We start from the raw sequence: 14,355 nt of genomic DNA, 5'->3' as shown, positions 1-14,355 counted from the left end.
GGGGAGGGGAGGGGAGGGGAGCTGCCAGACCTGCCTCAGGGGCCTGTGGGCTTTCCCGGGGCGCTTGGATTGGCCAGGTGGATGCAGAGGGGCCAGCAAGGGGCCAAGAGCAAGCAAATTGGAGGATTTTTCGTGGCTTCCACCTGTGAAGCAGGTGGTGCTCTGTGTGTGTATATTTTAAAGCTTGGGAAATGCGTGTAACACCTGGGCCGCAGTGTTCAGCCAGAATCTGTGCAAGCTGCAGCTGAGGTTTGCACGATGTTCACGGCCTCCGAGAAGCAGGGGAGCTTCCCAGGCAGCAGGCCATGGCTGCCCGTCTGGCCCCCGAGCAATTCGGTGCCAGCAGCAGGGTGGTGGGGGGCAGCGTGGCGGGGTGAGCCAGGCCGGTCTGCCAGATGTCGACCCCTGGATCAAGTTCACTTTGCCCGTCGCTACCTCTGGCATGCTCTGCTCTGGATTGTGTGGCCTGCCCCACACAGGTGGGTCAACCCACACCAAAGCTTGAACCAGAAGCACCTCGTGGTTCCCAATTGGCAGGGGAGGCTTCTGCAAGGGACTGCAAAAGAGACGCAGCCCTGCCGGGGGCAGAGGTGCTGGACAGGGACCCCCCTGCCATGGGCTGTGATGAGCTGGTCCACGGAGGAGGAGGAGGAGGAGGAGGAAGAGGCCATGTTCAGTTCTGGCTCTGGAGGTCGGCACGCCCTGCCAAGCTGCACCATGGAGCTCAAGTGACAACTGAATGCTTTGGGACTGAGAGCTTTGGGCACTCTGGAAACACGCGTGCTCAGCAAAGGCTTGGGCGTGACTCTGGAAGGGCAGGCGTTCCCAGAGGGGCCCCACTGCCGACCCCCAGGAGAGCCCCTGCGTCGGCAGCTGCCTTGGCCTGCGCCAGCAAACCCATTCCAGCCCGCCGGGGCTGGAGAGGCCTCTGCAAAGCCCAGGGGCCCAGTGCCAGCCAAAAGCCTCGCGACGCGGGCCCCTTAGTTGCTGCTGGGACGGTCCACCGCCCTCGCCCACGGTGAGGACTGCCGCTCCGTCAGAGGGCGCGGGGAGCCCAGGGGGGCGGGCGGTGGATGCCTCACCCCCGAACTGCGGCCCGTGGGCCCTGTGGGCCCCGGCTCAGCTCCGCCCCGCGTGCCCAGGCAGCCCGGAGCCCTTCCGGCACACAGGCGGTCTGGCTGGGGGAGCACAGGGGCCAGCGGAGCGGTCCAGCCGCCCTCTGCCTTGCCCACCCCACAGACGGGGATCTGCCCCTGCTGCCCTTCGCGGCCCAGTTTCCAGTTTCTGCCCCCACGCTCTGCTCTGCTCTGGGACTGGGTGGGGAGCACAGCCTGCGACGGGCCCTCCAGGGGCGCTCTGCACGGCCCCCCGCAGAGGTTTGGCCCCCAGGCCGCGCCGGCCGGCCTCTCCCAGCAGCTGAGCAGGGAGCTCGGCTGTGCAGAGGGAGGCCGTTTCCTGGTCTCAGCTGGCCAGAAAGGATTTACTCACAGCACACGTGTCCCCCCCGCTCCCCCCGCACTCCTCGCTTGTCGCACTTGGCAGGCACCATGCGTGGAACGATGCTCTCCTGCTGCGGAACGGGGAAAGAGGCTGCGCGCGGCACATGGGTCTGTCGGGGGAATGGGGATTCGGCCGTCCCCTTTCGCTGATGCGCAAGGGGCACTGCAAGCACACCTCTGCTGAGCCCTAGGCTCAGATCTGGCGAAAGACAGGAATGCCATGTTCACACACGCGCGTGCGCACTAGCCCACACCGCGGGCAGACACGCCGGGGCACTCCCAGGCTGGCTGCTGTCCATCTAGCTGGGTGCGCCTACACCGCCGGAAGGGGTCTTCGCTGCCCCGCCTGGCGATGCCATGGGGGGCACCTGGTGCTCACTTCGCCACTGGCCTGCCACCAATCGCAGCTCCCGTGGAACGCGCATGTCGAGGGGAACCGGCACCCGCCCGGGTTCCCGGAATTCCAGCTCAAACCTCCTCCCGACTCGTGTCCCTGTCATTCTGTAAGCTTGCACTGGCCCACTTCTCCAGCTGTAAACACCAATCGTGCGAGCTTTTGGAGCACAGCGTTTCTCACCGCTTAAAGTCTGTCCGTGCACGTTTGCCAAAACCACGAATGTGTCAAACACGCCATTCCGCTGGCTGGTTCTGCACGTCGCCATCCAAGCTGGAAAATGGCCAGGCCAGACGGTGAGAGTGGATGGCGCTTGGCTCCGAACTCACCCCGGAGGCTGGAACCAGGCCGGTTCTGGCCAGGGCGCACGCGGGCCTCTCATCCAGCCTCAGGCCCTTGATGGGGCACCCGCTTGTGGCACCACCCCTGGCACTTCCATCGGAGGGCCGAATGGGGGGGCGGGTGAGCTGCTCCGTGGCATCCCTCTCCCCGGCCGTCGCTGGGAGTTCCCAGAAAGCATTTCAGGACGTGCTCCTCCAGCCTCACCGCGGGTCTGCCTAGAAGGGGCAGCGCTGGAGCCGCTTCTGCCGTGCAGCTCGCCTCGAGTCAGGCAAGAAAAATCTGCTTTGCACGGGCAAACGGACGGAAACGGCTCCCTGGCGGCCTGCGCGTCGGCCGTGCTCTGCAAACCGGATCCGGGTCCCAGGGCCCCCTGTTCATACCTGGGGAAGGGTGATGGTTTAGACATGCAGGCAGAAATCCCGGGTCCCCACAGTCCCTGGCAGGGAATTGGCGCGCTGCCCCTCCCCAAAAGCCTCCCGCCAGGCCGGGAGAGGGCCCGGGAGGGAGGGGGCCGGGGGGATTCAGCGGGCAGGGAGGGAGGGGACTCGTGCGGCCAGGATCCAGCCTGCCGGATGGCGCTCTTGCTGCCTGCACGCTGCCTCCAGGTCTGGGGCTTACCGTCGGCGCCCCACTTGACCCGGGGTGAATTTTTTAGATGGAAAAGCTCCTGGTCCAGTCCTGGAACGCCCCTCCCTTCCAGTCACCCTCCTCTCCCAGGCTCAGGTGCCCATCCGTGAAACAAGGGCGGCGGCAGCCTCCTTGGGCACCTGGCTGTCAGGCCGGAGGGCAGGCGGGCAGGGCAGCGCTCGGGCGGGCAGAGCCGCTCAGCCGCCGTCCCCGGCCACCCGCGGCTGCCCTCCCTGGCCCGCGTGCGCTCCCATCGCCCCCGGCCGCGGTCCCACAGCTGGAAACGATGGCGGCTGCTGGGCGTCCCCGGCATGGGCAGGGCCACCTCGACGCCTCCGCAGAGCGGGCAGCGCCTGCCAGCCCCGCTTCCCTGTGCCGTCCTTGGGGCTCCCGGCAAGGTCCCCGTGAAGAGCAGCGGCAGGGGGGCTGGCTGCGGGCGCACTTGTGTGCAGAGCCCCGTGGCCATGCGCAGGGGCTGGGCCGGGCCCCTTCCCCACCACGACGAGGCCCCACGGAGGGCCTGGAGGGGGGCAGTGCTTTGCCCGGCCAAGTCCCGGCTCACCTCCGCAGGAACGCAGGGCGCGGAAGGCGCTAATGTCACCTCCAGCATTCATGCTGTAACGCCCGGAGATCAGGCGCATGGTCGCTCTGCGAGGAGGTGGGACTTCACATTGTGAGCGGCCTCACCGTGGGGGGAGGGGGGAGGGGGCACGAAGGCGATTAGCAGATGTCCGAATGCGTGCCGCGTGCCATCCGGCGGGGAGGGCTCAGGGGTGGGGGGCTGGCTGGTGCCAGGCGCATGCGTCCGCGCACCGGTTCTCCCAGAGGCTTCCAAGGTGACCTCTGCTGTTTGCTGCCTAGCTGTGAGGAGAGAAGGGCTGTGGACCCGGGAAGCCGGATCGTCCCCCTCGGAGGGCCTACAGCTCGGCCGGTGCTCCGGTGGAGCATTTCCGGGTCCTGGCGAAGCGGCAGGGGTCGCGTCAGACCCCCAAGCGTGCGTGTGCCTCCACCTGACGCCTCTCCCCTGGCATCATGCGCGGAGCCCCACTGCAGTCCGCATCTGTTGCGCTGATGGTGCGGCGCGGCAGGAGGCGGCCCTGTTCCGCCGTGACTCCCGCAGACATGGCGCTCCCAGCCCCCAGCCCGGGACAAAGCCCCTCCCGCACCAGCTCCCCCCTGCCACCGCACGGCTGCACCCTGGGGGTCCAGGTTCACCATGCACACAGGGAGCCCCTGCCCTGGGGAGGTGGGGGGGCTCCTGCCCCAGAGGCATTCGGGGGGTGGCGGGGCGGCCCCCCATCAGGGATGCTTGCACTGGAGGCCTCCCTCGAGCAGGGGTCAGACCTGACGGCCTTCCCAGCCACCCCCGACCTCACTGGGCTAGGATTCTGTGTCCTCTGCCCATGTGCAAAGCGCTCCCCAGAGGGGGCTGGGGAAAAGCCTTCAGGAAGGCTTCTGGACGGGCATCCTGGTGTGCCACTCCGTCCAGTGGGGGGTCCGACCCGTGGGCTCCGTCTTGCCCACCTTGAGAGCAGTGGTTTCCTTAGGGAAGCACACCAGCCAGGACACGGCGAGGCAAAGCTGCACTCCCAGCGGGGAGCTGCTCCTCCGGCTCCCCAGACGCTCCCCGGCAGCTTGGGCGGGCGCAGCGCCCGGCACGCCTCCTCCCTCTGGGCAGAGTCCCTTCGAGGGCAGGGGGTGGGAAAGCAGCCGGGTCGTGAGGGTGGCTGTGTGCTGCAGGCGACCTGGGCCGGGCCAGGGGAGTCCGGAGTGCCCAGCAGAGGCTTGGGCCAGGTTGCTTCCCTCGCCCCGTTTTATGTGCTTACAATTTTGTAGCAATTCTTACAGAAAATTACACTTTGGAAATGGCAGCACTGCCTGAGTGGGAACAATTGCGCCTTATTTTCAGTGTGTATCCACTTCCCCCCAAGAATCTTTTCTTTATTTTTTAAAAAATTGTCTTTTCTGTGCGAGGTAGAAAATACATGTTTAAAAGGCCTAATTTTCTCCCTTACAAAGCTCAGTCCCTCCCTTTCTTTGGTGCTGGTTGCTTTTTGATTCAAAAACGATTGTGTTTCTGCATTGCCATCCCCCCCTAACCCCCGCAAGGATTTTTAAAATCCCAGACAAGTGAGTACTGCAGAGTTATACAAACCGCAACAAAGCAATCAGCTTGGAGTTTGCGGATTCCTCCCCACACAGTTCCGTACTCTGATCAAGGGTGCAAACCTATCCAAGCTGACATAAAAAAGGGCTGCATCTAAACCTGCTCTGGCCCTGGAGTTTCCTTCTCGATGCATTGCGGGTTGGGGTTGGAAGAGAAAAACATGCCTTGCGGAGGTGGCGTTTGCTGCCAGGAGTCGCGGTGCGTGGCTTGCGTGGCCGTCAGAGCTGGCAGGCTGGACTCCTGACCGAGCGGCCCGGGCAGACCTGCCAGCCGGATGCCTGCACGGCGCTCATTTTCACGGCCATTTCTGCGCCGGCATGAAGGAGGGCGTTGGAGGGGCGTGGGATTCTGGGGGACGTGGAAAAGAGCCGGTCTCGAATGCCCTCGGGAGTTGCTGCTGGGTCCGAAAGTAAGCTTCCCAGTGGAGATCAAGACTGCTTGGTATCCCGCCCTCCATACACTCAGGTTTGCAGGCAAGCCCGCCCTGTAACCCACTGTGCAGAGGATCGTGAGTCACCATGACGGCAAGAGAATGTGGGTCCAAAGGAGCCATTTTTGCAGCTGCGCATGCCTCCCCCCGCACCGCAGGCTTCCCTGCTCTCAGGACCTCTGTGCCCATAAGCCTCAGCCCTCCCTTCCCGCCGGTGTGTGCGTCTGACCAGACCGTGCCTGGCTGTTCCCATTTCTGCCTCCACAGAAATGCATGGGATTTCTTTGCCAGCCCCGAACCGTGTGGACAGAAGGGGCCATAAGTCTTGCTGGATGCATGGACAGGGCGGTGGGAACGTTCCTCCCGGTTGTGTCTGGCTCCTGCTTTGGGAGTAATCAGGGAGAGCAGTGTCCAAATCGGCTCACAAGTGCCTGAGGCAGCCATGCAGTGAAGCCCCCCCACGGACCGCTCCCGCCCAGAGAAACTTCCTTGCACATTTTCTAGCATGGCTGTTGCAAGAAAACCCGGCTAGGAGACAGACAGGAGGGAGGGAAGGCCAGAGGGCGGAGGGCCTTCTTCCCCGAGGCCAGGCAAGAGCGCCGGCCACCGAAGGTGAAGGACCAGACGGTGCCCCCCCCCCTTGGGTGCTCCCAAGAGCCACTGGCTGGGAGTGGAAATGGGGCCCCATCTCCCCCACCCTGAAGGGGAGCCAGGCAGGCCTTGGGGCGCAGCCATCTTGCCCACCGGCTCCCGCTGCCACCTCCGGGATCCTCTGCGGCCTCGGCCAGCCCTGCTCCTTCCGCCCCCGAGGCCTGCGCAGACCAACCACTACTTTCCGAGGCCACGTTTCCGAAACAGCGTGGAGCCCGCTTCATGTCACCATCCCATCAACTGGGGCCGGGGACGCTTGGCCATCGGTTGCTGATCCGTTGCTGCACTCACTGTTTTTTGCTTGCTAAATATGATTATTTTGCTGCTTCCATGTATATTTTTAAATCCATAACCGCCCGGAGAGCCCAAATGGACTGAAGAGTGTTCTAAAAGTGTAGCAACAACCACTTTCTGGTGCTGAGCAGGGGCAAGGGCAAGGATGCCGAGCCAAAACCACAGAGTGCCGGCTTAGTCTAGCCTAAGCTCTTAGGACCAGAAATTAAACCTCAAAAGGAGTTTAACCTTTCAGAATGGAGAAGAACCCACAAAAGCCGGGAAACTTCCAGTCCGTGGACAGTCGGGAGGCCAGGGAAACGGGATGGGGACCAGCAAAGGGGATCTAAGGAAAACGGAGAGCTGCATTTGAACCCCGGGCCCGATGGGGTAGGGGTCAGTCCCCATCCTGTGGCAGGATGGCTCTTGAGGGATCCGCCTCTGGGCAACGGGGGGGCCATCGCATTCTGGGTTCGGTGCAAGCCAACACATTTTCGGAGCCTCATCTTTGCAACATGCTAATTAGCCCAGGAAGGAGGGTCACGGCTCAGCAAAAGTGTTCCGGGTTGGGTTTGATCCAGCTGGCAGAGCCCTTGGACCCGCATATTTCTGGCAGTACCAGTGGATCAAAGCTGAAGGGTTTTCGAGGCCCCGGCAGCTCCGAGAGTCACTTGTGCTGCATTGCTCAACAGGTCGCTCTGTGGCTGGACCGTCAGGCCTGGCAGGAGGTGCGGCGCGCCCAAGCAATGAGAATGCGCATGTTGCTCTTCCGCCTCACCGCCCGGCCCCAGGGAGCCTCGGACCTGCGACTGGGGGAGTGCAAGAATTATCATGCATGGCCTCCTTTTACTCTCCCTGTGGCTGAAGAGCGGGAATGTCAACCAGTCACATTAGACTCATCCATTCATCAACATACGGATCCCCCAGACGTCAGCAGAAGCGCAGTTCAAGATGCCAAGAGGAACGTCCAGCAAGTAGCTGCGATTTCATAAACAAAATGCACCGGGCACCCTAGCCAGAAAAAGCACCTTTCTCGTGGCCGCCTCTGTTGCCTGCTGCAGAAGCCAGCCGAACGGCGTGGTGCCCTGAACACACGTCCTGCTAACGAGCAGCTCCTCCGTAAACTGCCCTCGAGGAGTGAATGAACGTGCATTGCGAATTCGTGGTGGGAGGAGGAGAGGAGAGGAGAGGAGCCAGAGCAGCAGGTGCAGAAGCCCACCCCGCACCCAGGCCCACACCTCCGTCTAAAATGGCGCCAGGGCACCACGGCTTGGAGGAAGCTTCCCCACCTGCATCCTGGAAGAGCTGCGGTTCGGGGCTGGGGAATCCGCTCCCCAGCTGTGGCTGGACTGTAACTCCCATCAGTCCCAGGAAGCATGGCCAGCGAGTCCCGCGCCACCCGGGAGGGCCACTGGGAATCCATCCATCGCGACTCCTCCTGAGGCACGCCTGGCCCTAGCCGTGCTGGACACGCTCCGAGCGAGCCAGCCTTTGCGCTCCCCGCATTCCAAGGTCGGAGATGCAGCGCTCCTTCTCTCCTGTGCTTTCCTGCTCTCAGCCTTCCTCACCCAGCAAATCCGGCTGGAAGGCAGAGGATGCTGCCCGCCCTCGTGCCCCCCCCCCCAACAGAACGGCCCTTACTTACCACTTTGGGGAGCACCGAAGCAATGGCATCTTTGATCACTTCCCGGAGGCTGGAGGCGTCGACGATGGAGCCCAGGCTCAGCAAGGCATCCTGCGAGAGAAGAGCAAGGTGGTGAGCCCACGGGAGCCGTTGTGGGGCCCCAGGACACGGCTTTGCCCGGGCCCATCGTGCTGCTGAGACGGCCCTGGAGCACCCCTGTGTTGGGAAAGTGCAGATGAATCCCGGCAGAAAGGGTCACTCGCGTGCCTTCATGTTATACAATGCCTGCACCCCTTCCTCAGGAAGCACCCCAAAATCCCGAGCCGGGTCACGCTTTAGCATTTGCTGTCACTTTAAGACAGGGGTCCTCAAACTTTTTCAACAGGGGACTAGCTGAAAGGCAGCAGTGACTGGCGTGGGCCGTGGGGGGGGGTGCCGGGGGGCACGGGCCAGTGAGACAGCAGTGGGTGCATGCGAGGTGGTGCTGGACGCGCGTGCCAGTGGCGGCTCGCTCGGAGATTTCCCAGCGAGTCCAAAACCATCTTCGAGCGAGCGAGCCACTGCCTCCCTGTCCGCGTGGCGAGTGCTCACGCAGGTGGCGGGGGGTAGCCGGGCCGGATGAACGGGCACGGCGGGCCGGATCCGTCCGCGGGCCGTAGTGCGAGGAGCCATGCTTTAAGAAGTGGGACCTGATGGCTTCCCCAGGGAGCTGCCAGGGCTGCTGTTTGGCCGATCAGGAGGAGCTGGTCAGGCTGCCGGGTTAATGCCAGCACCCTCATTTGCATGCCAAGACCCACAGAAATCCCATGATCCTTATGTTCATATCCTGCAATCAAATGCCATCGTACGGAGCCCCCTCTGCAGACCCCTCCCCTTCTTCTGACCCTGCTCCCCTTATTCGCCATCTACGGCCCAGCTGCTGGGCCCCTGTGACTCAGAATCTATAAAACACTCTGTGCATGTTCGAAAAGACCCACAATAATTCCCGTGCCTCAGTGATCGTTATGTTAACCTCCTGCAATCAATGGCATTGCATTGAGCCCCCTCTGCAGACCCCTCCCCTTCTTCTGACCCTGCTCCCCTTATTTCGCCATCTACGGCCCAGCTGCTGGGCCCATGTGACTCGGAATCTATAAAACACTCTGTGTATGCTCTAAAAACTTGTAGTTGGCGGTGAGAACCACTGCCAGGGCGCATGCCGGCATGAGTCACCGCAGGGGCCTGGGTGACCTTCCAATAAACTGCTGGCTTCAAGGCGAAAGGGGCCTTTCCTGATGGGCCCCGGGTACCCCCCCCCGTCTTGCGTCTGCCGTCAAGGCTTTCCCGACACCTGCCAGCCCATCCCAGCCAGCATCCTGTCAAACAAGGGTGTGCCCGCACACGCGAGTGAATGTGTGAGTTGGGCGAGGCAGGGCAAACACTTCCACATGGCTCCTCGTTCCCAACCTTCGTTCACACCTTTCTGCAAACCTTGGTTTATTTTCACAGAGGTTTCAGATGACATCACCCTGTCCTCTAAGATGTGTGTATATGCACATTTTAAAATCCTTGATATAATTTAAGCAGAAACATTGCACATCTCCTCATGATGCGGAAGACATAGCAGCATAGAAACACAGCGAGTCAGAAGGGGTCTCCCGGGCCATCTAGTCTGACCCCCGGCTCCAGCCGGCTCTGCCCACGACATGCCCACCATGTGCACGTCCAGCCTGTCCTTGAACACCCGCACCGACGGGGCCTCAACCACCCCCCGTGGAAGCCCCTTCCATGCCCTCGGGGTCCTGACTGCCAGGAAGTGCTTCCTGGCATCCAAATGGAACCTCATCCAGCCGGCCTGCTTCGTCTGCCGCTCAGGTGCCCAGGCATGACAGGCAGCAGTTCCAATGGTGCATTATCTTTAAACTGGAATTGGGCTGGGCAGGCCTTCGGGGGAGCAGGCAGTCTTCTGGCAGCCCCTCAAGCGCAGGCTGCCCCCAGGAACCAGGAGGCAACGAACGGCCTCTCGGAAAGCTCAGCCTCCGATCCCTCCTTCCCATGCCTCCCTGAGTTTGCATGCGTCTGCTTGAGAGCACACAGGCTGCTTTCCTGCTGCATGTGCAGAGTGCTCTGAGCACTTTTGGGGGCTGTCGGACGCGGCCCCCTGTAGCCCTCCGAACCTGCAGGTGTCCAGGCGCCAGTGGAGGAGGGGAGGGACGCCAAGGCCAGGGCTGCCTCTGCGCTCTCCTCGCCCCAAACGTTTTGACGGCTCAGTTCTGCCCTGCCGCTCCTTGTGAGCAACGGCCAAGGCGCCGCGGGATCCTCCGAGGGGCAGCGCTGCTCCTCCACCTGGCACTCCCCTCGGCTCCAGCAACGGCCTTCCATCTTCGGAGCCCAGCCAGGGTGCAAGGAGCCAGGCGGCGCCAAGGGCGGAGGCAGGCTGGGTCCCGGCCTTTCTGAGGTTGCAGCTCTGCCCTGCCCTGAGCTCCCCATCGCCCAGGAGTGTCCGGTGTCCATCGGTTTGGCACAGGAAAGTAACACACGAAGGAAGGTCGGGAAGGGCTCGGCCGGGGGCAGGGCAGGGCAGGGGGTCGATCTCCCCTCCAGCAGCCTCTCTGTGGATTGCCTGGGGCAGGGGGTGCTCCCTGCCCTCTGCCTTCATGTGCAACGTTCTTTGCATCCTTATTATCTGGCTTTAGTTGTACATTGCATTTTAGCGCTTCAAAATGATAGCAATAGCAACAGCAGTACTTACAGAACCCTCTGGCACCTCCTCTGGGGCAGCGCAAGTTCCTGGAGGCTGAGAATATGGGAAGAGCCGCCCTGGAGGATGCTCCGTAAAGGCTAAGTGGGAGTGGGGTCCCCGAGTGGCGGTTCCCTCAAATCGGAAGCACCCCATGGCCGAAGGTGGGGGCTTAATTCAACCATCACGTCCACACCTTTCAAATCAGCGTGTGGCCCTCCAGGGCTCCTGGGTTCCAGCTCAGGGACGGTTGGAATCACAGTCCCACAAGCTGTGGGCTTCCACAAGCTCCACGCGCCTGCCTCAAATGGCCGTCCTCCACATCTTCGCCCCCGCACTCCTCAGGAGCCACATTCGGGAGCCTCACACGCCAGTGCGTCCGGACTGTGCGCTCCAAGGCAGGGCAAACCGAACGACAAGCCACCCCCTGGCATGTGGAGGCTGCCAGGCAAAATCTCCTCCGCTTCCTGTGTTGCGTTCTGCTCTTTGCGCGGCCTCTGCAGCCACAGGGAAATGATCCTGACCCTTTAGCCCCTTTCACTCCCTTTTGCCAGCACTGACAGGCTGGGTCCACCCTCCCGGGTTTCTGGCCAGAGTTTTTGTTCCAGCCCCACCAGGAGGAGCCAGGATTTGGATGCGGGGCTTCCTGCAACCCAACAGGGCACTTTTACTTCGTTTCGTTCCTCCTCGGTAGCGTCCTGGACCTCAGCAGAGGCTGCTGGCATAGAACGCTTGATGGATGCCGCTTCAGCTTTTCTGGGCCATCGCTAACGATCATTTAAAGGTCTGCGAGTCCATCATGCTTGCCGCCCTGATTAGCATCTGTCAGAGATGAGCAGGCGCTCAGGTGGGTGCACCGATGCTCGGGCGATCGTGTGCCGCCAGCCCCCAAATGCCAGAGTTATGAATGCTAAGAAACGACACACTGCTGACCTTTTCAATCTTGGCTTTTGTTTGTTTGCTATTGTGAAAAACAGGGAGTCTCGCAATATCCCAAAGCCTGACAAATTTATTCTGGCATCAATCTTCGGAAGACCAGAGGAAACGTGGCCAGTTCTAAGGCGCCACCAGAATGTGCCACTTTTACTGAAACAAACCGGTGCAGCCCCCCCTCTGGAGGTGAGTGGAAAAGGTGCCGACATCGAGCCGAGGTGATGAGCCCCCGACCTCCATGAACTTCATTCTCCGTGCTGTGAGCTCTTGAGGCAAACTGGCTGCAGCAATGGCTCGGTCTAACAGACTTTCCGACCAGTCTGCTAACAGGGGCTGCTTCTATTCCGGAGAGAAATCCCGGGGGCCCGAGCTGCTCCAGTCTGGAGACTTGCTGGGGCTTGCTCCCTCCTGCCTCCCGCCCACCCCAAAGCGGCCGTCCGTAGCCACAGGGTGCGATCCGACGTGCCTTTGCAGAAACGGCAGCACCGCAGCCGCTCTTTGGGCCCGTCAGGCATCCTGCGAGAACCCGATTTGCACAAGGCCACCCCTGCTCTGCTTGCAAACACCAGGACCTGGATGCGGGGCGAACGGACTCCTGCAGGGCTTCTCTCATGCCGCAGGGCCCAATTTAAAGCCAGGCTTTGCTCGGGGAGCCAACGCAGGTGGTATTCTGGGGCACCCCAGGACACAGGCGCTCGTCCCTCCTCAGCGCCCTTCTCTCTGCCATCGCCGAGCGTCCCTGCTTGGCCTGGGAGTCACTGCTTGGCCTGGGAGAAGAGGCTGCCCAGGAAGCACTGGCCAGCTTCCCCTCCAAGGGCGCTGCTTCTTCGACAGCCAGGCCAGGCCAGGCAGCCTTTGCCTTTCCAAAAGCATCTTGGAACGGATTCGGAGAGATTAATGAATCACAGAATCATGGAATAGGAGAGATGGAAGGGGCCATGGAGGCCATCGAGTCCGACACCGGCTCTTGCAGGACACCAGTTCACATCATCCCACTCAGATGGCTGCCCAGTTTCACCTTGAGTGTCCCCAGTGTGGGAGAGCCCCCCACCTCTCCGGGCGGCTGGTCCCACTGCCGCATTGCTCTGACAGCGAGGAAGCTCTTCCTGATGCCCAGCCTGAATCTGGGTTGTTGTAGCTTGAATTGTTTATTCCGAGTCGTGCACTCTGGGATCAGCGAGGAGAGACCTTGGCCTTCCTCTTTGTGGTGGCCTTGGAGGTACTTATGGAGGTATCCCATGTTCCCCTTCAGTCTTCGCTTCTCAAGGCTGAAAATGCCCAGTTCTCTCAGTCCCTCCTCACAGGGCAGAGTTTCCAAACCCTGGATCGTTTTTGTTACCCTCCGCTGGACCTTTTCTAATTCTTCTGCATCTTTCTTAAATGTTGGTGCCCAGAACTGGACACAGTATTCCAGGTGAGGTCTGACTAGTGAGGAGCATAGAGGAACTACTATTTCTCGTGATTTGGAAGTAGCACTTCTGTTAATACATCCCAAAATAGCATTTGCCCTTTTGGCGGCTGCATCACATTGTTGGTTCACGTTTAGCCTGCTGTCCACAATTACTCCCAGATCTTTTCCTTGTTCAGTGCTCTTGGGCCACGTATTCCCCATCCCGTATCGATGCCTTTGGTTTCTCTTTCCCAGGCGAGGCTGTCCAGGCGACATGATGGCATTGGACAAACCCAGAGGCTGCATCGGGCCTGGGTTCATCCAGAGCAGCCTCCCGTCCACACCAGGTGCCAGCGGGACCTTGGGTCCCACCCTTGCCCCAGACGTCCCGGTGGCCGCAGTGGGCTGCCCACGGCTCCCAGCCCCGGGGCTCCATGCTGCCTCCAGCACAGAGTCAGCGAGTCTCTGCACACTGACTGCTGGGAAACTTGGGTGGGGTGCCCTTGTGGGATCGCATGGACAGCTGGCTGCAGGCTGGGCCAGATGACTCTCAGTCCCATCATCCCCTTCTCAAGTTCCCCTCAGCCGCATGGGTTGATTCTGCAGCTGGGCTGACTCAGCGCCTGCACTGGGACGGCCCCACAAACACTGCAGGGGAAAGCCCAGTAAGTCAGGGCCACGTCCAGCCGTGCTTGCCCACCAAGGCGCTTTGGGCGAATGCAAAGCCCCAACGGTTGGGGGGCCCCCCTTGTGCTGCGGGCTGCCCCTGGGCCCAGCGCAGCGCTCGCCTGATTCCGGCAGGTCGGAATCTTTCGGAAGCATCCCAGTCGGGCACGTGTCCGTGAGTGGCGTCGGAGCGGCACGACCTTCTGGCCTTCGCACAAGAGCAGCCCAGAGACTCGATTCCAAGATGCCCGCTTTGGTGCCAAGGAGGGAAAAGAACGCATCTCCTACTGCCAAGTCCGCAGGGACCGCCTCACAGCTCCCCTTATTTCCTAAAGCCTGGCAGTGAGGTGGGCCGTCCTGTGCGAGAGCGACAGGGAGTCCGCCCGGGCCCCGGAGCAACCGGTGCCGCCTCTCCTGCTGTCCAAGCGGGCGACCGCCGAACCGGGCACTGAGGGGACGCTCTTCTTTCGGATTCTGCGAGGTGGCCCAGCGGGCTGCAGAGGCTTCCGTAAGGGCCTCCGTTCGGGGCAGGCAGTGGGAGTCTGTCCTGCAGCCTCCAGGAGGGGGCCTACTGGCTGCCCTCCGTCCCTCTGAGGGTGGGAGGCTGGCTGGAGGACACGGCTGGTGGGCGGCCCCTTGC

The 14,355-nt window shown here is 61.9% G+C and overlaps 1 protein-coding gene across 1 annotated transcript in view; it reads right to left on the bottom strand.

The window, feature by feature from the left end:
- The window catches only part of PDE2A (phosphodiesterase 2A), a 131,233-nt gene that overhangs the window by 74,136 nt on the left and 42,742 nt on the right, over positions 1-14,355 (bottom strand). Inside the window, exon 2 of the mRNA XM_044418605.1 lies at positions 8,029-8,118. Coding sequence (XP_044274540.1) covers positions 8,029-8,118 — 90 coding nt within the window. The remainder of the gene's footprint in view (positions 1-8,028; positions 8,119-14,355) is intronic.

This window comes from Varanus komodoensis, unplaced genomic scaffold (genome assembly GCF_004798865.1).
Source record: "Varanus komodoensis strain SLA01 unplaced genomic scaffold, ASM479886v1 scaffold91, whole genome shotgun sequence".
NCBI lineage: Eukaryota > Metazoa > Chordata > Lepidosauria > Squamata > Varanidae > Varanus > Varanus komodoensis.
The sequence above is the reverse complement of the archived record's forward strand: the minus strand, read 5'-3'. Positions and strand labels throughout refer to the sequence as shown.